The sequence below is a fragment of the Anolis carolinensis genome, unplaced genomic scaffold (assembly GCF_035594765.1).
Source record: "Anolis carolinensis isolate JA03-04 unplaced genomic scaffold, rAnoCar3.1.pri scaffold_7, whole genome shotgun sequence".
Classification (NCBI taxonomy): domain Eukaryota; kingdom Metazoa; phylum Chordata; class Lepidosauria; order Squamata; family Dactyloidae; genus Anolis; species Anolis carolinensis.
The window spans coordinates 20069656-20096298 of NW_026943818.1; the positions used below are offsets into that span (position 1 = coordinate 20069656).

General features: G+C 39.5%; 2 protein-coding genes across 3 annotated transcripts; one reads left to right on the forward strand and one right to left on the reverse strand.

Annotated features, from left to right (window-relative positions):
* The first annotated feature begins 2663 nt into the window (after positions 1-2663).
* On the forward strand, positions 2664-10746 carry lat2 (linker for activation of T cells family member 2). Of its 2 annotated transcripts, XM_062960683.1 has the most exons (9): positions 2664-3539; positions 3635-3677; positions 3864-3988; positions 5549-5579; positions 5755-5813; positions 7265-7321; positions 7469-7537; positions 7787-7841; positions 10059-10746. In XM_062960683.1, the coding sequence occupies exons 1-9, from the start codon at positions 3452-3454 to the stop codon at positions 10069-10071; spliced, it is 540 nt and encodes a 179-aa protein (XP_062816753.1). In that variant the 5' UTR covers positions 2664-3451; the 3' UTR covers positions 10072-10746. The 2 variants fall into 2 exon arrangements, with proteins under 2 accessions (XP_062816753.1, XP_016854058.2); XM_016998569.2 differs by lacking the exon at positions 10059-10746 and having other exon boundaries at positions 7469-7789.
* Positions 10738-25212, reverse strand: rfc2 (replication factor C subunit 2). The gene is made up of 11 exons (XM_062960682.1): positions 25058-25212; positions 23598-23667; positions 23196-23237; positions 22452-22558; positions 20715-20816; positions 20487-20587; positions 18732-18889; positions 14188-14253; positions 13079-13159; positions 11585-11698; positions 10738-11014 (listed from the first exon to the last, which is right to left on the reverse strand). The coding sequence occupies exons 1-11, from the start codon at positions 25123-25125 to the stop codon at positions 10904-10906; spliced, it is 1020 nt and encodes a 339-aa protein (XP_062816752.1). The 5' UTR covers positions 25126-25212; the 3' UTR covers positions 10738-10903.
* Between the last annotated feature and the right edge of the window lie 1431 nt (positions 25213-26643).

Below are 26643 nucleotides of genomic sequence, written 5' to 3' on the forward strand. Positions count from 1 at the left end.
GCTTACAAATCAAATGAGCATACAATGTATTATTACCATAGCACAATATAAGCATTAAATTGCTATATTGTACTATATCATTATATGGTAATATTATAAGTAATATTACATTTAATATATAATATATAGTTAATATTATTATATTGTATTATTAGTATAATATTGAATTCCATTATAATATCAATATATGTGTATATATATTATATATTTATAAATTATTATTAGTTTATATATATATATATATATACACACACACATATACATACAGTAGTCTCACTTATCCAACATAAACGGGCCGGCAGAATGTTGGATAAGTGAATATGTTGGATAATAAGGAGAGATTAAGAAAAAGCCTATTAAACATCAAATTAGGTTATGATTTTCAAATTAAGCACCAAAACATCATGTTATGCAACAAATTTGACAGAAAAAGTAGTTCAATACGCAGTAATGCTATGTAGTAATTACTGTATTTACGAATTTAGCACCAAAATATCACGATATATTGAAAACATTGACTACAAAAATGCCTTGGATAATCCAGAATGTTGGATAAGTGAGTGTTGAATAAGTGAGACTACTGTATTTATAAATTATTATAATATATATATATATATATAAAATAAAGAGTGATGGAATCATGGCACCAGACAAAACAACAAAACTACAGGCCCCCTAACCTCGAAATTTGACAACACAACACATCATCCACGGCTCTAGGTTGATACAACAAAAAGAAAAAAATAAAGTACTAATTAGAGGGAGAGGAATAATTGCTTTTATCCAACCGCTGCCAGTTAGAAGGCTAAGCTCCTCCAACTTGTCAAATTTCGAGGTTGGGGGGCCTGTAGTTTTTTTGTTTTGTGGGTCGCCTCTTTTATATATATAGATGGGGTTGGACTGGATGGCCCTTTGCAGGGGGGATTTTTTCAGCTCTGTGACTCTTATGTCACTGTTGGCCTGAGGAGCGGATGTCAGGTTCCGTGACTCATCGGGCGACAGGAAGCCGAGGACCGTCTCACCGTCTCCTCTGAGCAAGCGACCACATTTGTGGTCTCGCTGCCTCTGCGCAACGAGGACGAATGGCCGGCGCTTCAAGCCAGACCCAGAGCTGCTGGCGCCGTGGGGCCAAGCGACACCTCTGAGCCCAAAGGTACGGATAACTTTCCCTGCTTCACCTTTTCGGACAATCGCCTCGCTTGGAATAAGTTACGAACAAGAAAAGTTCTATAGGTTTGTTCTTAAATTGGGTTGAACGTCAGAACAGGCACATTAAGTGTAACTCCAGCCATCAATCAATCGATTGATTGATCTATCTATCTTTCGAATGAATAGTCCCAGTTTTTGTTGCAACCTTTACACCTTATTAATGTTCCTCCCTTGTTGATTTTAATCCTTGATCCTCTTCCTCGATTGTCTGTATTTTATCCTGAGCCTTATGTGGAGTCTATAATTTTACCTCTATATATTTTGCACCATGCTTAGACTCGGATGACTTGATAAATTTATGTTTTATGCTTTTTATACTGTTTGTATGGTTTTATTGTTTATATTGGTTTTAATTTATGATTGTTTAATGTACGAGGGCTATCCAGAAAGTAGATTACGTTTTGGAATTTAAAATGAACAAAATATAAGAGAAAACATTGACCATATGCAGTTGAAAGCCACACCCAAATACCACATCTCAACATTGTCCCCATTGAAATCTAGGCACTTATAGCGATGAATGAGCTTGGCAACTCCTTCCCCACAAAACTCTAGCACTTGCATCCTCAACCAGGAGCCTCCGGTGGCCTAGGGGATAAAAGCCTTGTGGCTTGAAGGTTGGGTTGCTGACCTGAAGGCTGCCAGGTTCGAATTCCACCTGGGGAGAGCACGAATGAGCTCCCTCTATCAGCTCCAGCTCCATGCAGGGACATGAGAGAAGCCTCCCACAAGGATGGTAAAACATCAAAACATCCAGGCAATGTCCCCTGGGCAACGTCCAATTCTCTCACTCCCGTAGCAACTCAGGTTGCTCCTGACACGAAAAAAAATCCAGAAAGTAGATTACGTTTTGGAATTAAAAATGAACAAAGTATAGGAGAAAATATTTACCGTATGCGGTTGAAAGCCACACCCAAATACCACTTCTCAACATAGTCGCCATTCAAATCTAGGCACTTAAAATAGCGATGAATGAGCTTGGAAACTCCTTCTCCACAAAACTCTACCACTTGCGTCCTCAACCAGCCGGTCACCCCTACCCGCAGCTGCGCATCATCGCCAAAACGCTGTGTTGAGGAAGCAAGCGGCAGAGTTTTGTGGGGAAGGAGTTGCCAAGCTCATTCATCGCTATGATAAGTGCCTAGATTTGAATGGTGACTATGTTGAGAAGTGGTATTTGGATGTGGCATTTGGGTGTCGCCATTCAAATCTAGGCACTTATCACAGTGATGAATGGGTTTCGTAACTCCTTCCCCACAAAACTTTGCCGCTTGTGTCCTCAACCAGCCGGTCACCCCTTCCTGCAGCTGCACGTCGTCGCCAAAACGCTGCGTTGAGGACGCAAGCGGCAGAGTTTTGTGGGGAAGGAGTTGCCAAGCTCATTCATCACTATGATAAGTGCCTAGATTTGAATGGCGACTATGTTGAGAAGTGGTATTTGGGTGTGGCTTTCAACTGTATATGGTAAATGTTTTCTCCTATACTTTGTTCATTTTTAATTCCAAAACGTAATCTACTTTCTGGATAACCCTTGTATATTGATATCGGGCTTGTCCCCATGTGAGCTGCCCCGAATCTCCCTGGGGGAGATGGGAACGGGATATAAAAATAAAGTTATTATTATTATTATTATTATCATCATCATCTACGGTATCTATCTATCTACCTACCTACCTATCTTAGCTTTAGATAGCATAGGGAATGGCGGTGTTTGTTTTGCTGTCTGTGTCCCTGTTCAGGAGATTCCACCTCACTTTCTGTCCCTGCGAGAAATGCATTTTGGAAATAGATTGTGGAATAAAGCTTCAGTGAAGACCCCTTTTCCCCATGATAATAACTATTCCAAGAGTGGATTTCCCTTCCTTCCAAGGGGCAGATTTCTCTCCCTGTTGTCTCAGCCCAGTTCTTAACCCGGAGTCATTTGCAAGTCGGATGTTCGTAACTCGGGAGCGGCCTGTATGTGCACAATATGTCTTCCTTGCCTTCTTCGGGTCATAAGACGCCAGGGTGACTACTCTCCAGAGCGAACTCTCTGAGCCATGCTTTCCAACCCTCGCTTGATGCACCACCGTCTCGTGACTCCGTTCCCTTCAAATCTCCATAGTAATGCTCCATGAGACTCCCTTTGCATTGGTCCATGGCAGTTAAAACGGCGCGAAACCACATTCATGCCGTGTAGACGCGGCCAAAAAATGCCTCCGTTTTTCTCCCTTTGCTTCCCAGGCGGAAGCCAAGCCCAGCAATGAGCCAAGTGGAGCTGATTTGGGGCGCTTTCTCCTTGATGCTTTTGGGGGCCCTTGTGAGCATGTGCATGAAATGCCAACGGGCAGGTAAGGCTTTGTGGATTGATTCACACCTGCGGCAAAAAACCCACAAATTTTCTATATATGATCTTGAGTTTGGTTTTTGTCATCTCTGCCTTTAGAGAAGAACAAGCGGAAGACGAGCTTGGATGGTCAGAGAAATCCGTAAGTAGTTGACCCGAATATTTGGGGTGCGGTGGAGGTTTTACAAGGCCTTTAGCCTTCTCTGCAAAAAGAGGAGCAAACTACAACTCCCAAGAGCCCATGGCAGGTTGAGGGGCATAAAACTGCATTCACTCGACAGTGAAACCCTTCCTGTCACTTAAAGAAGTCCTCCCCATTTCCTCCCAGATGTGCTGCAGCTGACTACACGACTCCAGATGTGAGGGAGAGGCTCTCCGTACACGCTCAGAAGCACTCTTGCTCTCTGAGACCCAAAGATCAGTCGGGATTCGAGGTGGAACACTCCTGCTCCAGTAAGCACACTCTTTTCTTTATATAAACTGCTCTCTTGTGGCACTGCACCAATAAATCCCTAGACTCCAATAGCTAATCCTTTCTATTTATACACTGCCCTCTTGTGGTTGCATCTGAGCATTGCATACATTCATCCCTAGAGGCCAGAAGCTAAACCTTTCTATCTATACACTGAACTCTTGTGGCTGCATCTGAGCACTGCACCCTTACATCCCTAGAATTCAGTAGCTAATCCTTTCTATCTATACACTGTCCTCTTCTGGCTGCATCTGAGCATTGCATACATTCCTCCCTAGAGACCAGGAGCTAATCCTTTCTATCTATACACTGTCCTCTTCTGGCTGCATCTGAGCATTGCACCCCTACATTCCTAGAATTCAGTAGCTAATCCTTTCTATCTATACACTGCCCTCTTGTGGCTGCATCTGAGCATTGCATACATTCATCCCTAGAATTCAGTAGCTAATCCTTTCTATCTATGCACTGCCCTCTTGTGGCTGCATCTGAGCATTGCATACATTCCTCCCTAGAAGCCAGGAGCTAATCCTTTTTATCTATACCTTACCCTCTTGTGGCTTCATCTGAGCATTGCATACATAGAGGCCAGGAGCTAATCCTTTCTAACTATAGACTGCCCTCTTGTGTCTGCATCTGAGCATTGCATACATAGAGGCCAAGAGCTAATCCTTTCTAACTATACACTGCCCTCTTGTGGCTGCATCTGAGCACTGCACCCTTACATCCCTAGAATTCAGTAGCTAATCCTTTCTAGCTATACACTGTCCTCTTGTGGCTGCATCTGAGCACTGCACCCTTACATCCCTAGAATTCAGTAGCTAATCCTTTCTATCTATACACTGCCCTCTTGTGGCTGCATCTGAACATTGCATACATTCCTCCCTAGAAGCCAGGAGCTAATCCTTTTTATCTATACCTTACCCTCTTGTGGCTTCATCTGAGCATTGCATACATAGAGGCCAGGAGCTAATCCTTTCTAACTATAGACTGCCTTCTTGTGTCTGCATCTGAGCATTGCATACATAGAGGCCAAGAGCTAATCCTTTCTAACTATACACTGCTCTCTTGTGGCTTCATCTGAGCATTGCATACATAGAGCCCAGGAGCTAATCCTTTCTAACTATACACTGCCTTCTTGTGGCTGCATCTGAGCATTGCATACATAGAGGCCAAGAGCTAATCCTTTCTAACTATACACTGCCTTCGTGTGGCTGCATCTGAGCATTGCATACATAGAGGCCAAGAGCTAATCCTTTCTAACTATACACTGCCTTCTTGTGGCTGCATCTGAGCATTGCATACATAGAGGCCAAGAGCTAATCCTTTCTAACTATACACTGCCCTCTTGTGGCTGCATCTGAGCACTGCACCCTTACATCCCTAGAATTCAGTAGCTAATCCTTTCTAACTATACACTGCCCTCTTGTGGCTGCATCTGAGCATTGCATACATTCATCTCTAGAGACCTGGAGCTGATCCTTTCTAAGCAAATCTATATCTTCATGATCTATAAACTAATAGCAACTTCATTTCTCTTTTAGGGATGCAAATGGAGCAGCACCCTGCTTATGTGTAAGTCCTGGGGAGCTGTCGTGTTTGGTCCTTCCCTTCCCTGGTAGAGGATTCTGGGAGTTGTTGTCCCAACCAACCCCCTCGCCCTCTGCTTTATTGAGCAAAATACTGAGTCCGGGATGGGAATTCTCTTACCATGACACTTTTTTTTGTCTTTTCCATTTCCCTCTTCTAGCGAGCCTCTCCCTGCCACTCATTATTACAACTGCAGAAAATTCTTAAGCACTTCAAGTGGTAAGATGACCAGTTTTGAATAGCCGGCACTAAAGAGATTTATCTGCTGCGGAATTAAGGATCAATTGGAGAGAGATCAGGTCTGGGTTGCTTTGAGTTTTCCGGGATGTATGGCAGCATTGCCCAGGATTCCCCCAGGCATGAAATGGCCAGGCTTTGAAGCTGCAAGGCTACTCATTGCTAATCAAGGTGGCCAATAGCAACATTCACACTTGCCTCTAGCAGACAAGTTATTTCTCCCACCCTGCACATTCCAGTTATATAACCGGAATGTTAACCCCACTTGCCTAGTTTCCAACAGACCTCGCAACCTCTGAGGATGCCTGCCATAGATGTGGGTAAAAGGTCAGGAGAGAATGCTTCTGGAACATGGTCAGACAGCCTGGAAAACTCACAGCAAGTCAGTTTTTAAACTGCCTTGTCTTCAGAGAAGGAAGGAGGAATCAGTCACAAATAGCTCTGTGACTATTATGCGAAGAACACAAAAATACCAAAAATACCTATTATGCGAGGAACACAAAAATAACAAATACCTTCTCTTCAGAGAAGGAAGGAGCAATCAGTCACAAATAGCTCTGCGACTATTATGCAAGGAACATAAAAATACCAAAAATACCTATTATGCGAGGAACACAAAAATAACAAATACCTTCTCTTCAGAGAAGGAAGGAAGGAAAAATCAGTCATAAATAGCTCTGCGACTATTATGCGAGGAACATAAAAATACCAAAAATACCTATTATGCGAGGAACACAAAAATACCAAATACCTTCTCTTCAGAGAAGGAAGGAAGCAGGAATCAGTCACAAATAGCTCTGCGACTATTATGCGAAAAACACAAAAATACCAAAAATACCTATTGTGTGAGGAACACAAAAATACCATATACCTTCTCTTCAAAGAAGGAGGAATCAGTCATAAATAGCTCTGCGACTATTATGTGAGGAACACAAAAATACCAAATACCTTCTCTTCAGAGAAGGAAGGAAGGAGGAATCAGTCACAAATAGCTCTGCGACTATTATGCGAGGAACATAAAAATACCAAAAATACCTATTATGCGAGGAACACAAAAATACCAAATACCTTCTCTTTAGAGGAGGAATCAGTCACAAATAGCTCTGCGACTATTATGCGAGGAACACAAAAATACCAAATACCTTCTCTTTAGAGGAGGAATCAGTCACAAATAGCTCTGCGACTATTATGCGAGGAACATAAAAATACCAAATACCTTCTCTTCAAAGAAGGAAGGAGGAATCAGTCATAAATAGCGCTGCGACTATTATGCGAGGAACACAAAAATACCAATTTTGCCACCCGAAGTAATGTAGGTGCGACTATTGCAAGGTGGTAATTGTTATGCAATGAAACATAGGTACCCAGACAGTAAAGATTCCCGCCTCTGTGGTGTGTTATTTTGAAATCTCAGGCTCTCCTCTCCCTCTCAGATGATGATGCCCACTCCTATCAAAATGTGACCGGGCCAATAGCAAGCAAAGCATCTGGTGAGTCCTCCATAGGGGAACACTTCCATGTGTGTAAAGCCATGACAACTGTATTGAAGATCGAAATTGAAATAAATTTTTAAAATTCTGTGTTAGGTGAAAAAATACAGTTAAAATACAATAAATATAATGATTTATTCTCTGCAGTCTTGGTCAACGCAGACGTCTATGAGAACAGCACAGTCGTCCAGTTATGGAAACACGCTCAGGCCGCAGGTAAGTGTCACTTTGCAAAGCCTGGTGCAAAAATCAAGAGACTCAAATCTGAAAATGTGCATCTACATTGTAGAATTAATGTAGTTTGACAGCACTGTCACCGCCAGGACTCAGTGCTGTGGGATTCTATTACAATCACATTGAGAGTTCTCCTGCGATTATGGTCCTTAGCAGGGAATCATGAAATAACAGTGGCCAAAGCCTTGATTTCCTATGTTCATGAATATTTTTTCCTCTCTCTCTGCCCAGAAAGCTATTCCTCGGACGATGAACCAGAATACATGAACGCGGCCCAAAAACCCAGGTGTGTACACAGACGTATCTTTCTCTTCTTGTCATTGCGCTATCGTTCATTTTGAATTTATGGCTTTGCCACCATATGAAATCCTTCACTTGGGTGATGTTTGTGGAGGACATTGGCAGGGCTCTTGGACATGTTCATGGCGCTCGCTATAACCTGTAATGTCATTGGAGGGAGGGCCATTGGTATCTATTGAGCTATAGCTATTTATGGAAGCGGGAGCTTGTCTATATAAGTGGACACCCCAGCCACACAGACATAAATATTTTCACTTTTATTATGTGTATAGATAGATATAACACTATGATTTTTGTTCTGATAATATACTATGTGTCAGTTGCTTTCTCCTATCTATAAACAAATAGAGTCCTGTGCCCGCATTGCATCACATAATGGTCGCACTTATTACAATATGTAACACTATGATTTTTGTTCCTGGGGTATTTGCAATAGATCATAACCAAGCTATTCCAAAGGATGCCATGTGCCCGCATTGCATCACATAATGGTCGCACTTATCACATCATCATCATCATCATCATCATCATCATTTAATTACTTATTAATCGCCCTCCATCCAAGATGCTCTAGGCGATTTACAAGATAAAAATGTAAAGGATAAAAATACATACACTATGTAACACTATGATTTTTGTTCCTGGGGTATTTGCAATAATTCATAACCAAGCTATTCCAAAGGATGCCATGTGCCCGTATTGCATCACATAATGGTCGCACTTATTACACTATGTAACACTATGATTTATTTGCAATAGATCATAACCAAGCTATTCCAAAGGATGCCATGTGCCCGTATTGCATGACATAATGGTCGCACTTATTACACTGTGTAACACTATGATTTTTGTTCCTGGGGTATTTGCAATAGATCATAACCAAGCTATTCCAAAAGATGTCATGTGCCCGTATTGCATCACATAATGGTCGCACTTATTACACTATGTAACACTATGATTTATTTGCAATAGATCATAACCAAGCTATTCCAAAAGATGTCATGTGCCCGTATTGCATCACATAATGGTCGCACTTATTACACTGTGTAACACTATGATTTTTGTTCTTGGGTTATTTGCAATAGTTCATAACCAAGCTATTCCAAAAGATGTCATGTGCCCGTATTGCATCACATAATGGTCGCACTTATTACACTATGTAACACTATGATTTATTTGCAATAGATCATAACCAAGCTATTCCAAAGGATGCCATGTGCCCGTATTGCATCACATAATGGTCGTACTTATTACACTATGTAACACTATGATTTATTTGCAATAGATCATAACCAAGCTATTCCAAAGGATGCCATGTGCCCGTATTGCATCACATAATGGTCGCACTTATTACACTATGTAACACTATGATTTTTGTTCCTGGGTTATTTGCAATAGTTCATAACCAAGCTATTCCAAAAGATGTCATGTGCCCATATTGCATCACATAATGGTCATACTTATTACACTATGTAACACTATGATTTTTGTTCCTGGGTTATTTGCAATATATCATAACCAAGCTATTCCAAAGGATGCCATGTGCCCCTATTGCACCACATAATGGTCGCACTTATTACACTATGTAAGACTATGATTTTTGTTCCTGGGTTATTTGCAATAGTTCATAACCAAGCTATTCCAAAGGATGCCATGTGATCATATTGCATCACATAATGGTCGTACTTATTACACTATGTAACACTATGATTTATTTGCAATAGATCATAACCAAGCTATTCCAAAGGATGCCATGTGCCCGTATTGCATCACATAATGGTCACACTTATTACACTATGTAACACTATGATTTTTGTTCCTGGGTTATTTGCAATAGTTCATAACCAAGCTATTCCAAAGGATTCCATGTGCCCGCATTGCATCACATAATGGTCGCACTTATTACACTATGTAACACTATGATTTTTGTTCCTGGGGTATTTGCAATAGATCATAACCAAGTTATTCCAAAGGATGCCATGTGCCCGTATTGCATCACATAATGGTCGCACTTATTGGACTATGTAACACTATGATTTTTGTTCCTGGGTTATTTGCAATAGATCAATACCAAGGTATTCAAAAGGGTGCCATGTGTAACTCGGGGCAAATTAGGCACAGAGTCTGTTAGTTGTTTTCTGGAGTTTTACTGACGTGTGACTGTAAAAATGCCTAGTCTCCTCTCTTTAATGTTCCCCTTTAGGTTTCCTGCCTGAAGAACCCTCCTTTGTAGGATCCCGGCTCTTCCATGTTTGACATCAAGCTTCCGGCAAAATACAGACAATTGCAACTGGCTACAAAATGGGCAGCAGGAAAGTTTTTATGCCCCGCGTTTCTGTTTCTCCAAATTCCGCACCTCACCATGTTAAGCGTATTTCTTTTTGGGTCAGGCTGAGCCACAGCAAAGTTGATAAACTACATCGTGTACCTTAAGCAGTTCTATATATCCTGTATTTCATCCACCGCTGCGAAATAATCACGGCCCTCATTTTTTGGGTGGCAAAATTGGTATTTTTTGTGTTCCTCGCATAATAGTCGCAGAGTTGTTTTGGGACTGATTCTCCTTCCTTCCCTGAAGTCAAGGCAGTTGGGTACCCGCCGTTGCCCGGGTTATGTGAAAAAGTTATTTTTAAAAACTGTACACAATGCGTAAGGTTGTGGGTGAACTATAACTGACATCATGCCAGGTTAACCCGGAGAAACTCCATCAGTACTTGATGTTGGACAAATTTGCTCTGGATGCCTCTCCCTTAACCCTTTGCTATTCTTTTCTGTGGCACACAACAAACAGAGGAATTGATCAGCAACTGAACATACTGGAGAGGTTTGGGGACAATGGACCAATGGCCTATAATGCTGGCATATGAAATAAAGTATTAGCCTTATTTGTATCACACTTTATTTTTGGGGGGGGGGGAGGGATTATAAAATCTACCGATGCGGCAGAACGTGAGACAGGTTCCGGCAGCCGTCTCGCCCACCCAAAGCATATCCCGGGAGTTGGATCCCACAGCATCCCTTCCCACACCCGGGGCAGCCTTCTGCCGCTCAGCTTGCACTTGGGGCTGCAGTCTTTTGGCAGAGCCGGGCAAGGAGTCCCGCCATTTGCAGGAGCGAATTCACCCCTTCTGCAATCTTCATGTGAGTGTAGCCAATCTCCTAGCCAAACACATAGCAGAAGAAGAAAAAGACGGGATCAGGAGGTGCGGAACCGCAGGCCCAAGATGTCAAGGCCCCAATCTCAGAGCCACAAGGGTTGCTGAATTGCAAATCCCATTATCCCCAGATAACCAAAAGTGATGGGAATTGTCATTAATTCAATAACATCTGGGGACCCAAACTGGGTTGAAACTAAAGAGTGAAAAAATTAGTTGGCCCTCTCTCTGTCTCCAATGGCTCTTTGAAGCCATTGAATGTTTGCAAAAGCTTTTTCGCCATCCAAACTGTCGAAATAATACTTCTAAAGCATAGCTGTGGATAGTAAGAGTATTGGCTCAAATATCTCTCGATTATTTTAGTTCTATTCTATTGCCTCTCAGTGTTGCCAGTCTCTGCAATCCACCCTCCCCTTTTACTCTTGCAGAAGGTTTTCTATTTTTTCTTATGTCAAGATACAAAACTCCAATACATTTGAGGTTCACAAGACTTCCGTGTGTCAAGTAAATTTGCTCATTTAGGTGGCAAACCCCAATGTCATTTCTGACCCCCTTCCCCCTTATTAACACCAACCTTAATGAATTCCAGCTTCAGATACTCAGCCATCTGGAAGGTTTTGCACACCCTGAAAATGTTGCCAATGATGTCTTCGGGGGAGTAGCCCAGCTTCCATAAATGGGCCAGGATCTGGAGAAAGCAAGGATACAAATCCATTGTCAGCTGAAGTTTTGGATGTTACAATTATTAGAAAAACACATGGCTCTCTGGATGTATGTGGATTACGTCTCCCATCATTCTTCCTCAATCCCTACTGAAAGCTTGCCAATATTTTAAGATGGTCATGATGTGTTCAGTAAACCAAGTTTGGTCCAAATCCATCGCTGGTGGTTGCGTCCTGCTGGCAAAGCTTGTGCTCTGCTGCTCCAAAGGCTAGGACACAATGGAGTCATGGGTTCAAATTGCAGGAAAAGATTCCACGTAAACATTAGGAAAGACTTCCTGGTGGTTACAGCTTCCCTTTGATATCTCCTTCTCTGGAGCATTTTAGGCAGCAGCTGGATGACTATCAGTCAGGAGGGTTTTGGCTGGGTATTCCTACCATGCAGAAATGGGGTTGGACTGGATGGCCTTTGGGGTCTCTTCCAAGTCTAGGATTCAGAGGCTGGACGGCTATCTATTAGGAGGGCTTTGTGTATTCCTGCCTTGCAGAAACGGGGTTGGACTGGATGGCCTTTCTTTCTTAAAGAAAGTAGTGGTCAACATACCATGACCATGAAAAATAAAAATAGTAAAAATAAATAATAATAATAATAAAATCACACAGTCTAAAAACTCTAGTCAAAGATGAAGAAAAATGAGAGAAAGATTCCCTAACTGCTGCGATAGCGGCGGACTAAAGGAACTAAGGCTGTAGCCCCTCCCACTGGTTATATACTCTATGGGGAGAGTGGGCGGGGCTAATGCCAATATTATAATAATAATGAATAATAATAAAACTTTATTTATATACCGCCCTATCTCCCGGATGGGACTCAGGGCGGTTTCCAATCATAAAAACAACACAAACATTACATAGCAACATAATAACACATTAAGCAAAGTAAAATAATACAATTATAGCAATAAATAACATTTACATGACCTGATCAAGGGGACGGGAACCATAAACCCAATATATTAAAATGTATCATTTTAGGCTAGAGAAAACTTTTGCAATATATTCAGGCCTAGAAATCGGCGGTATTCTAATGTAATTACTCAAAAACCTGCCGCATTGTACCTAAGAGCTTTCTAGAAGATTCCAAAACTGACTGCGCAGGTGCATGAAATACCATATGTGCGTATTTCACAGTTGACCACAATGGAGAAGCAAGAGGAAGACTAAGGGTTCATCTACATTGTGGGATCAACACAGTTTGACGCCACTTTAACTGTTGCAGCCCAATGCTATGGAATCGGGAGCCATCGGGAAGAACTGCACACAAGCAGGCATGTTTATGAGTCCTAAAGCACAACCCAAAAAACAAATGTAGACAAAGGGGGCGAGCATTCCCTTTGCACACTCACTTTGTACGCTTCGTCGATATTTGCACTGACGCAGTGCCCAAGCATCTCCTTCACCAGCAACGGATGGGGCTCATCACACACCTGCAGCAAAAGACAGAGCCTGATGACTATTATTTGTAAGCCGCCCTGAGTCCCCTTTGGAGAAGGGCGGGATATAAATGTAGTAAATAAATAAATAATATTCAATAATCAATATAGTAATATTACATGTAATATATAATTAATAGTATTATATTGTATTAATTAGTATTATATCTTATTACAATATAATATTATCAATATCATGTGTATATACAATATATTATGTTATTATAGCTAAAGGTTTTCCCCTGACATTAAATCCAGTCGTGTCCGACTCTGGAGGTTAGTGCTCATTTCCATTTCTAAGCTGAAGAGCCAGCGTTGTCCGTAGACACCTCCAAGGTCATGTGGCCACTGGCATGACAGCATGGCCAGAGCGGTACCTATTGATCTACTCACATTGCATGTTTTCGAACTGCTAGGTTGGCAGAAGCTGGGGCTAACAGCTGGCGCTCACTCCGCTCCCCAGATTCGAACCTGCGACCTTTCGGTCCTTTCGGACTTGATATTTTTTCTGCACCTTGGCCCAGATCTTTTGATCCAATTCATGATTTTAATATTATTCTGTGTATCAACTTTTTATGACTGTTTTTCTTATGCTGATGTTTTTATGGTTGCTGATTTGTCTATTGTTTTTGTTTTGATTTTGTACTGTTGCGTTGGGCAAAGCCCCATGTAAGCCGCCCCAAGTCCTTTCGGGGAAATGGGGTGGGGTATAAGAATGAAGTTATTATTATTATTATTATTATTATTATTATTATTATTATTATTATTATTATTAGTTCAGCAGCTCAACACGCTGTGCCACTGGGGGCTCCATAGTCATAGACCCAGTCTAATGTTCCCTCTGCATGCCGATCCAAAGAAGGAGGATGCTATTATCTCCAGTAAGCGAGAAAGGATGATATACTTTAATTTTGCTAACTTCCCCAGCCTTCTGGAAGCTGCTGCCGGAGCCAAAACGGGCAGATTCTGCACACAGCGTCCCCCTAAACTTTGGTTCCCAGAAAAAGAAAGACTCGGCTCACCTTGAAGACGTTCTCACTGTTTACAAATCCAAAGCCGGAATGGGTGGACTGCAAGTTGTTCAACGCCTGTTGAAAGGAGGAGGTTGTTTTCAAAACATTAACCTTTTCCCATCGTTGCTTTGCCACAATGATTCCCCAAATGTTGAATTGGTGTGTGTTTGTGTGTTATTTCTCTCACTTCCTGTTGTCTCTTGGTTGCAAGTCAGATGTTTTTTGTAAAGGTGCTGTACTTCTTTCAATTTACATACAAATTCAGCTTATGAACTAATAATGATAATAATATTATTATAATGTAATACAATATTATACTAATTAATAATACAATATAATATTAATTATATATTATATATTAAATGTAATATTACTAATAATATTACCATAAAATTATATAGTACAGTATAGTAATTTAATACTTATATTGTGCTATGCTAATAATATATTGTATGTACATTTGATTTGTAAGCCCTCTGAGTCCCCTTCGGGGTGAGAACAGCAGGATATAAATCTATATATATAAAAGAGTGATGGCATCAGGGCAGCGGACAAAACAACAAAACTACAGGCCCCCCAACCTTGAAATTTGACAACAAAACCCATCATTCACGGCTCTAGGTTGATACAACAAAAAGAAAAGAAAAATAAAGTCCTAATTACAGGGAGAGGAATAATAGTTTTTATCCAATTGCTGCCAGTTTGAAGGCTAAACTCCGCCCACTTGGTCTCCTAGCAACCTACTCAGTCCAGGGGACAGGCACAGTTAGGCCTCACTTAGGCCTCTTCCACAGATTATCATATTTTAACTGGATTATATGGCAGTGTAGACTCTATATACACATCTATATAACCCATTTAGAATTTTATATTATCTGCTTTGAACTGGATTATCTTGACTCCACACTGCCATATAATCCACTTCAGTGTGCATACTAAACATAAAGACAACCATACAACAGACATTCAATACCACTACTACCTCAACAATTTCTCACCAACACCAGTAGACAATGCCACAGCAACGCGAGGCCGGGCACAGCTAGTGTAGTAAATAAATAAATAAATAAAATAAACCTACAAAACCTATCTTGCTTGTAACCGGGGGACTACCTGTAGTGTTCTACAATGCATACGTATCGCCATCCGATGCCACTTTAACTGTCATGGCTCCATCCTAGAGAATCATGGGATTTCTAGTTGTGGGAAAGTCTGAGAATTAATAGGCTACCCCCTTGGACTCTGGCATGAGAACTCTCTAAGGAGAGGATTCCAATACGAACTCCGATATTCCACAAAATTGGAGTGTCAATTAAAAGCGTATCAAAGTGTTATCGCTGCCCAGTGTGGATACATCTTGGATATATCATGTGGCCTCTGGACCAAACATTAGCATCCAAAAATATGCCTCTGCTTCAGAAACATTTAAGAAAGAGAATACTGAAGCTGACATTTCCAGCGTGGTGACTTTCTTGTCAAGCCCTGACCACAACAACAGCACTTGCCGTCGACAGCGAAGACCACAAGCAGAACGTACACATCCTCTGGTTAGGGACAATGCCGACAACGGGGTCTTGGAAGTGAGGCCTGCAAAACCTCACCTTGCATGACAAGAAGCCAGAATCCCCCACTTTGTCCTGGGCAGGTTTGTGATGAGTGGATGGATGGATGAATGAAATTGTATGATTGGGTTCTGGCTACAGGCCTATTAAGGCCAGGCAAGACTAAAGATACCATCCTGATCTTATCTTGATTGTAACCAGGCCTTAGTATTTTCTGCAGAATTAAACTATGGTGTTTTAATCTCAATTCCTAGTCTTTAACTGGGAAATAAAAAGAACTAGGAATGCAAGGCAGCACTGTGCATCGACAAAATTAAATCCAATGGCATTCTGGAGGAGGGGAATTCATTAATTGTGGCATGAAAAGTGCTGATGAAGGAAAACTCCTGAACTTTTTATTTATTTGCGACATTTATATCTTGCCTTTCTCAGGGCAGCTTACAAGTTTATTTATTTTAACATTTATATCCCGCTCTTCCCACCCCGGAAGGGACTCAGAGCGGCTTACAAATCAAATGTACATACAATATATTATTAGCATAGCACAATATAAGCATTAAATTACTATATTGTACTTTTTTTCGTGTCAGGAGCAACCGGAGTTGCTTCTGGAATGAGAGAATTGGCCATCTACAAGGATATTGCCCAGGGGACATTGCCCGGATGTTTTGATGTTTTTACCATCCTTGTGGGAGGCTTCTCTCATGTCCCCGCATGGAGCTGGAGCTGATAGAGGGAGCTCATCCACGCTTTCCCCGGGTGGGATTCGAACCTGGAAGCCTTCAGGTCAGCAATCCAACCTTCAAGTCACAAGGCTTTTATCCCCTAGGCCACCGGAGGCTCCACTGTACTATATCATTATATGGTAATATTATTAGTAATATTACGTTTAATATATAATATATAATTAATATTATTATATTGTATTATTATTAGTATAATGTATTACATTATAATATTATTATCAATATTATAAGTATATACAATATATTATATATTAAGTTATATGAACATACAATATCTATATATATATAAAAGAGTGATGGCATCAAGGCGACTCACAAAACAACAAAACTACAGGCCCCCCAACCTCGAAATTTGACAACGCAACCCATCATCCACGCCTCTACGTTGATACAACAAAAAAGAAAAGAAAAATAAAGTCCTAATTAGAGAGAGAGGAATAATTGCTTTTATCCAATTGCTGCCAGTTAGAAGGCTAAGCAACTTGGTCTCCTAGCAACCCAATAAAAAATAATAAAAAACACTAAAAATAATTAAAAACACTAAAAAATTAATACAATAAAATACTATAATAACAGAAAATAACTAAAAATAGTAGAAGAAAATAATAAAATATAATAAAAAGATAACTTACAATAAAATTAATTAAAAAATACAAATAACGTCAAATAAAAATAACACAACCATTTTTAACAAATACCATCACCACTTTGCCACAGCAATGCGTGGCCGCGCACAGCTAGTATTATCTATTAAGTTATATGTACATACAATATATTATATTATTAACATGACCTTGGAGGTGTCTACGGACAACGCCAGCTCTTCGGCTTAGAAATGGAGATGAGCACCAACCCCCAGAGTCTGACATGACTGGACTTAACGTCAGAGAAAAACCTTTATTGCAATATAGTGGTATAGTACAATATAGTAATATATAATGCTTATATTGTGCTATACAAATACAGTAGAGTCTCACTTATCCAACACTCACTTATCCAATGTTCTGGATTATCCATTACATTTTTGTAGTCAATGTTTTCAATATATCATGATATTTTGGTGCTAAATTCGTAAATACAGTAATTACTACATAGCACTACTGCGCATTGAACTACTTTTTCTACCAAATTTGTTGTATAACATGATGTTTTGATGCTTAATTTGTAAAATCATAACCTATTTTGATGTTTAATAGGCTTTTTCTTAATGCCTCCTTATTATCCAACATATTCACTTATCCAACATTCTGCCGGCCTGTTTATGTTGGATAAGTGAGACTCTACTGTAATATATTTTTATGTACATATAACTTGTAAGCCTCCCTGAGTCCTGTTTGAGGTGAGAAGGGCGGGATATAAATGTTGCTAATAATAATAATAATAATTATTATTATTATTATTATTATTTGGATCATTGATGTTGCCATCCCAGGTGACAGTCGCATTGACGAAAAACAACAGGAAAAACTCAGCCGCTATCAGGACCTCAAGATTGAACTGCAAAGACTCTGGCAGGAACCAGTGCAGGTGGTCCCGGTGGTGATGGGCACACTGGGTGCCGTGCCGAAAGATCTCAGCCGGCATTTGGAAACAATAGGCATTGACAAAATTACGATCTGCCGACTGCAAAAAGCCACCCTGCTGGGATCTGCACGCATCATCCTAAAATACATCACACAGTCCTAGACACTTGGGAAGTGTTCGACTTGTGATTTTGTGAAACGAAACCCAGCATATCTATCTTGTTTGCTGTGTCATACAACGTCGTTGTGTCAATAATAATAATAATAATAATAATAATAATAATAATAATAATAATAATAATAAAGATCTCAGCCGGCATTTGGAAACAATAGACATTGACAAAATTACGATCTGCCAACTGCAAAAGGCCACCCTGCTGGGATCTGCACGCATCATCCGAAAATACATCACACAGTCCTAGACACTTGGGAAGTGTTCGACTTGTGGTTTTGTGAAACGAAATCCAGCATGACTATCTTGTTTGCTGTGTCATACAACGTCGTTGTGTTAATAATAATAATAATAATAATAATAATAATAATAATATATGTGAATGTTCCCCTTTTTGTCTGTGTAATCAATATAGCTATTATAAAGCCCAGTACTAAAGTCTGTGTATCTGCTTCTTTCTCTGAAAGTGCCCAATGCAATCTGTCCCACTCAAAACGGATTAAATAACATTTTTTAAAATTCATGACAGATTTGAAGATCGGGGACCCACCTGCCTCATGTCCCCTTGGGCGGTGAAGATGATGGCTTCCAGGCCGTCATCAGTGTACTGCACGTTCTCCTTCTCGACGATTTTCATGAGCCTCGCCAGCACCTGGCCGTCCGTCAACTTGGAGTAGCGGAGCACGGCACAACGGGACTGGATGGGCTCTAAAGGGAAGGAAGGACATTGGAAGTCCCTCTGAACAAGCCAGGACCTTGCTCATGAGGGGCCCAACTGCCTACCAGACTGGCTGCAGATCCCCAGCATTTCCTTGGCTTTTAATTATTCTGAAGGTTTATGAGGTCCGTGTTTTGGGGGAAAGACAGAGTGTAAATCTCATATATATATATGTGTGTGTGTGTGTCAAAAATATGTCTATTTGTCTGTCTCTCAAAGGCTGTCGCAAGATGAAGTGACCCACCCACACACACATACACTTTTGCCTTTGATATAGTGTTCCCTCTATGATAATCTTAATAATAATAATAATAATAATAATAATAATACAGTGCCAGAGCAAAGAGGGAGCCAGCAAAGACAGTTCCATCTTGTCTCTTTGTACCAGCTGAAGACCCCTCTCACCAGTGACATGCTATGCTAGTTATATATGTATATATACACACACATATATATGTGTATATACGTATATACAATATAATTTACAATAATATTTATTATTATAATATATTATATATACTTATATTAATATTATTTTGTAATACAATATAATACTAATAATACAATATAATAATATTAATTATATATTACATGTAATATTACTAATGATAATGATAATGGTAAAGGTTTCCCCTGACGTTAAGTCCAGTCATGTCTGACTCTGGGGGTTGGTGCTCATCTCCATTTCTAAGCCCAAGAGCTGGCGTTGTCCGTAGACACCTCCAAGGTCATGTGGCCAGCATGACTGAATGGAGCGCCGTTACCTTCCCGCCGGAGCGGTACCTATTGATCTACTCACATTGGCATGTTTTCGAACTGCTAGATTGGCAGGTTCATATAGTACAATATAGTAATTTATTCCCAGTATTGTGCTATGCTAATAATATAATATTGTATGTAAATTTAATTTGTAAGCCGCTCCGAGTCCCCTTCAGGGTGAGAAGGGCGGGATATAAATGTAGTAAATAAATAAATAATGTTTACAGAGTGGTTTTACCACCCGCAGGTGTTACGTTCCAGGACCACCCGCAAAAAATGAAAATCTGTGAAATAGGGATGCTATATTTATTTTAATATTTATACATTATTTTAGTAGTTATACACTATTTTATGTCTTTATAAACCCTCCCCGCACACTACATAACCTTTTCCTATTCCCATTCCCGGAGAGAGGTAGCTGAACACAAACGAAAAAAAACAAGATGCAACGGTTATTGAGCCAATCAGCGACTGGGATACAGAGCAGCATTCTACGGCTGGTCACTTTCCATCAGTCATCCAATCGTGTGTTGTTTACAATCTCGTGTCGGCAGTAATAATATTGTACTAATGATACAATATAATAACATTAATTATATATTAAATGTAATATTACTTATAATATTACCATATAATGATATAGTACAATATAATAATTTAATGCTTATATTGTGCTATGCTAGTAATATATTGTATGCACATTTGATTTGTAAGCCGCTCTGAGTCCCCTTCGGGGTCAGAAGAGCGGGATATAAATGTAGTAAATAAATAAACAAGTAGCGTCTCAAGCTACCGAAAGAGGCCCAATCCTAAGGATAATGCTCTTACCTATGATTTTGTCGGAGGCATTGCAAGCAAGAGCAAAGCGCGTCGTTTTGGAGTAGATCTCCATGGTGCGTCTCAGGGCTTGCTGGGCTCCGTCTGTCATGCTATGTTGGAGATATGGAAGAAGATGAGGCAAGTTATGTTGTAGCTCACTTCGAGCCATTTGGAGAGGCGAGTAAGAAATAAAATAATAGTAATAATGTTTACAGAGTGGTTTTACCACCCACTCACCTGTCTGCTTCATCCAAGATGATGATCTTATGCCGGCCTTTTGGAAGGGTGACCTTCTGCTGAGCAAACATCTTGATTTTGTTCCTCACAACATCAATACCTCTAAAAGCAGAATGTTCAGCCATTTTTAATTAACTCAATGGGTCATGAGATTTGCAGCACGGGGTCTCTAGTTGGTCGCTTTCCATCAGTCAAATAATCATGTGTTGTTTACAATCTCATGTCGGCCACCAGAAATAAAAATATGTAAGATACAACATGTAAGGTTCCAAGATGCAACCCATTTTAGAGATATATATATAGTGGGAGGAAAGTGCATCTTAGAACTGAAGAAATACTGTACATTAATTCGGAGGTATCCAGCCCTTTGACTCTACAGGTTTGCTTCAATAAATTCAAAAATATACCGCCCCTATTTTTGATCGCCCTTATGACCCTATTCAGAGTTCTACACAATTTTTACCCTCTGAATGTTTAGTTATTATTATTGTCCTGTTTTTAATTCTGTTGATATGTTTTATTGTTTTATGTACAGTAGTCTCACTTATCCAAGCTAAACGGGCCGGCAGAACCTTGGATAAGCGAATATGTTGGATAATAAGGAGGGATTAAGAAAAAGCCTATTAAACATCAAATTAGGTTATGATTTTACAAATTAAGCACCAAAGCATCATGTTATACAACACATTTGACAGAAAAGTAGTTCAATACGCAGTAATGTTATGTTGTAATTACTGTATTTACAAATTTAGCACCAAAATATCACGATTTATTGAAAACATTGACTACAAAAATGGCTTGGATAATACAGAACCTAGTATAAGCGAGTCTTGGATAAGTAAGATTCTAATGTAGTTATAATGTTTTTAACCAATTGTCCTGTGTTTTAACTTGTGTTGTTCGGCTTGTCCGCATGTGAGCCGCCCCGAGTCCCTTTAGGAGATGGAGGCGGGATACAAAAATAAAGCTATTATTATTATTATTATTATTGTTATTGTTATATGACACAGCAAACAATATAGATACGCTGGATTATTATTATTATTATTATTATACTGTCTGCCAGATAGTAATAATTCCAAAAAATAATATATCCAGGGTTAGATAGATCCTTAAGAATTTTTTAAGCTTTCTTAAGGCAGCAGGAAGTATACAAGCCCTGCAGACTAGGACACGGAACAATGGCTTCAAACTACAGGAAAGGAGATTCCACCTGAACATCAGGAAGAACTTCCTCACTGTGAGAAAGGCTGTTCGACAGTGGAACTCTCTCCCCGGGGCTGTGGTGGAGGCTCCTTCCTTGGAGGCTTTTAAGCAGAGGCTGGATGGCCATCTGTCGGGGGTGCTTTGAATGCGATTTCCTGCTTCTTAGCAGGGGGTTGGACTGGATGGCCCATGTGGTCTCTTCCAACTCTACTATTCTATGATTCTATGATTTTTGCCAAAGAAGGGGGAAAGGCAACCAATCATTCTCTGGGCAGGAGTGGTAAGTAACCCTCTAGAGCACCTTCCCATCTGTCTCTGTGAAATTGGCAACCATACGTAATAGATGCAATAGGTTAGAACACTCTTTAGAGTGCAGCAGGAGAAAGTCACCAGCAGTTTTGCATTCAATTGTTGGTTCCTTAAGTCTCAGGTCATAATACAATCCCTGCTGGGCCCTTAAACATTATGAATGCTGCCCCAGACCAGAAGGAACAGCCCCGTCCGATTTCCCCCGCAGCCCTCGTGGCTTACCTGTCGTTTGAGGCATTCAGCTCCAGAACAGCGTCCTTCAAGGCGGGACCCAGAAGGGCTCGGGCCAAGCAGAGGATGCTAGTGGTTTTTCCTGTTCCGGGAGGACCCTTTTCACATGAAAAGAATCCCCGTTATTGTTATTATTATTATTATTATTATTTTGTCAAGCCAAGATATTCTCAAACACACACCACTTGTCAGGTTAGGAACAACTTGGCCTTTGGAAATGTGATGTTTGATTTGTAGGCATGTTTCCCTTCCTAGTTTGGCTTCAGAACAGTGTTGGAAAGTATACGCAATATGCAACAATAATATATAATAATATAATATATAGTATATACATTTAATATTGATAATATTATATTGTAATAAGATATAATACTAATTAATACAATATAATAATATTAATTATATATTATATATTACATGTAATATTACTAATAATATTACAATATATTTATATAGTACAATATAGTAATTTAACGCCAGTATTGTGCTATGCCAATAATATAATACTGTATGTAAATTTAATTTGTAAGCTGCTCTGAGTCCCCTTCGGGGTGAGAAGGGCGGGATATAAATGTAGTAAATAAATAAATAATAAATAAAGTGATTATTTTAATTTTTTAAAATTTATATTAAATATAATTAAAATTAAATGGCATGGTTTTTAAATTAAATGCCTACCAACCAAGAAGGTGCACAGGGAGATACTGTATAGCTATTGCTCTTATCAATACTCACTGCGATGATAATATTGGGGACATTTCCTTCCCTTGCAAAGACCTAGGAGAGAAAAGGTTAAAAAAATGGAAGTCTGCAGAAATAAATATGCTGCCAAATTTAGGCCCCTCCTACACTGCCATATAAAATCCAGATTATCTGCTTTGAGCTGGATTATATGGTAGTGTAGACTCAGATAATCCAGTTCAAAGTAGATAATGTGGATTATCTGCTTTAATAATATGGATTATTGGCAGCATATGTTTAGACATACCTTTGCAGTTAAGATCAACGACACCATGTCAATGAATTCCCACAAACTGAATTCAGATGATGATGATGATGATGATAATAATAATAATAATACACTGAGCTGAACACATCTGGCCGGACGGTTTTCTTATCACGAAGTGAGCCTCTTACCTCCAGTCTGCTGACAGTGTCTTCATTCCCAACGATTTCTGAAAGCTTCAGAGGCCTGTACTTTTCAACCCTAGGTCAACAAATTACAGAAAACACAATGAAACCTCTCCTCTACATAAAGTAGTCCCTATTTCAGATATCATATTATTAATTAATATTTGCATATAATCTTGCTTCATATTTTATATTATGTTTTATCTCTGTGTTCTTATTATCGTTATTAAATACTTGCAAATAATCTAAGCTACTTCGCACATGCATTTTAATGGTACAGTAGAGTCTCACTTATCCAACATAAATGGGCAGGCAGAATGTTGGATAAGTGAATATGTTGGATAATAAGGAGAGATTAAGGAAAAGCCTATTAAACATCGAAATAGGTTATGATTTCACAAATTAAGCACCAAACATCATGTTATACAACAAATTTGACAGAAAAAGTAGTTCATTACACATTAATGCTATGTAGTAATTACTGTATTTACGAATTTAGCACCAAAATATCATGATATATTGAAAACATTGACTACAAAAATGCATTGGATAATCCAGAACATTGGATAAGTGAGTGTTGGATAAGTGAGACTCTACTGTATTATGATTTATTTTCATATAATCATAGAATCCTAGAGTTGGAAGAGACCTCATGGGCCACCCTGACAAGAAGCAGGAAAATCGCATTCAGAGCACCCGACAGATGGCCATCCAGCTTTTGTTTCAAAGCCTCCAAAGAAGGAGCCTCCACCACACTCTGAGGCAGAGAGTTCCACTGCTGAACAGCTCTCACAGTTAGGAAGTTCTTATTTATTTTATTTATTTATTACAATACTTATATCCCACCCTTCTCACCCATAGGGGACTCAGGGCGGCTTACAATAAAACACAATATAAAAATATTATAGACAATTCAATCAATTAAAATGAAATACATTGAACATTGATAAAAAATATACATATAAATACACAATTGGTGCATTTAGAGTCTGATAACTGGTCTGTCATTGAATTCTAGGATAGTAATAATTCTCGTACTGTGGACCAAACTTGGCATGCATACCAAATACAATAGAGTCTCACCTATCCAACATAAACGGGCCAGCAAAACATTGGATAAGCGAATATGTTGGATAATAAGGAGAGATGAAGGAGAAGCTTATTCAACATCAAATTAGGTTATGATTTTACAAATGAAGCACCAAAAATCATGTTAGACAACAAATTTGGTAGAAAAAGTAGTTCAATACGCAGTAATGCTATGTAGTAATTACTGTATTTATGAATTTAGCACCAAAATATCACGATATATTGAAAACATTGACTACAAAAATGCGTTGGATAATCCAGAACGTTGGATAAGTGAGACTCTACTGTAACACACTTTAAGTATTGCTGGAGTTAATTAATAGAATAAGAGAATCTGCAAGTATTCAATAACAATAATCTATCTTTCTTTCTCTCACCAGGGCAGCTCGTAATGGCCTTTCGGGGGCTTCTCAGGCCCAGGCGCTTCCATGGCAACGTCCGCCATTGCTGCTTCCCGCCGAAACGTCCGCCGACTCCGCCCCTTCACCCTGCGTCAGCGCGCACGTTGGGACGCCATCTTTGTTGTGGGCAATGGGGCGGGACAGCAAAAAACAGGCGAAGGGGATGACGTCAGAGCGGTGGCTTCTTCTGCCCGGACATGGGCGGGGGCTTCCCCTTAAGGCTGTAAAGCAGCCAGTTCTCCAACAGATGTTGATCTTATTTATGCATTTGTTTATCATGTCAGAAGCAAATTGAGAATACAGCTTTAATGTATTAAAAATTACAAAATAAAACACTTTGCATTATGCTACATTATGCTAAAACACGTCTGTGTTTTAGATGGATTAGGAATCAGCTGGTTTATTTATTTATTTATTTATTTACAGCATTTATATTCCGCCCTTTTCACCCCGAAGGGGACTCAGGGCGGATCACATTACACATATAGGCAAACATTCAATGCCTTTTTAACATAGAACAAAGACAAACAAACATAGGCTCCGAGCGGGCCTCGAACTCATGACCTTCTGTTCAATCATTTCAAAGCTTGCGTGGTGATGGCACGATCGTCAGCATAGATGAAACTCTCTGTCCCTTCTGGAAGTGGCTGATCATTTGCGTAAATGTTAAACATTGATGGAGCAAGCACGCTGTCTTGAGGCAGGCCGTTCTTCTGTTTTCGCCATCTGCTTCTCTGACTCTGAAACTCAACAAAAAAGCTCCTGTTGTGTAGCAGATTTCCTATAAAGTGGGTGAGGTGGTAATCCTTTGTGATTTTATACAGTTTTTTTTTCAGGAGGAGGCAATGGTTTACGGTATCATAATAATAACAACAATTTATTTATACCCCACCTCCATCTCCCCGAAGGGACTCGGGGCGGCTTACATGGGGCTAAACCCGGATAAAACAGCAAATAAAATAAAATAACATCAGAAAATACAGACAAAATTAAATTAAATATAAATATATTATATTTATAATATAATATAAATATATTTAAATATAATATATTTAAATATAAATATAATATATCTAAATATAATAAATATATATAAAAGGACAATCATATTAAAAACATGGATTTGGCACCCAAGTAGACTGCTGACAGGTCTATGAAGCTGCTGACAGGTCTATGAAGACAGTTCCTGTAATCTGCTGTCTTTCAAAACCATCTTCTATGTGTTGAGTCAGGTTCAGCACTTGTGATGTCCAGCTTTTCCCTTTCCTGGGATCATAAATACAGTATGTCACTTATCCAACATAAACGGGCCGGCAGAATGTTGGATAAGCAAATATGTTGGATAATAAGGAGGCATTAAGGAAAAGCCTATTAAACATCAAATTAGGTTATGATTTTACAAATGAAGCACCAAAACATCATGTTAGACAACAAATTTGGCAGAAAAAGTAGTTCAATACGCAGTAATGCTATGTAGTAATGACTGTATTTATGAATTTAACACCAAAATATCATGATATATTGAAAACATTGACTACAAAATGCGTTGGATAATCCAGAAC

Excerpts from the sequence above, each read along its gene's own strand:
- lat2 (XM_016998569.2), top strand. The coding sequence starts at position 3,452 with ATGAGCCAAGTGGAGCTGATTTGGGGCGCTTTCTCCTTGATGCTTTTG. Across the intron at positions 5,580-5,754 it reads GAGCAGCACCCTGCTTATGT|CGAGCCTCTCCCTGCCACTC; the intron begins GTAAGTCCTGGG and ends TCCCTCTTCTAG. Across the intron at positions 5,814-7,264 it reads ATTCTTAAGCACTTCAAGTG|ATGATGATGCCCACTCCTAT; the intron begins GTAAGATGACCA and ends TCTCCCTCTCAG.
- rfc2 (XM_062960682.1), bottom strand. The coding sequence starts at position 25,125 with ATGGCGGACGTTGCCATGGAAGCGCCTGGGCCTGAGAAGCCCCCGAAA. Across the intron at positions 20,588-20,714 it reads ATCTTGGATGAAGCAGACAG|CATGACAGACGGAGCCCAGC; the intron begins GTGAGTGGGTGG and ends TCTCCAACATAG. Across the intron at positions 14,254-18,731 it reads CCCAAGGGGACATGAGGCAG|GCGTTGAACAACTTGCAGTC; the intron begins GTGGGTCCCCGA and ends TCCTTTCAACAG.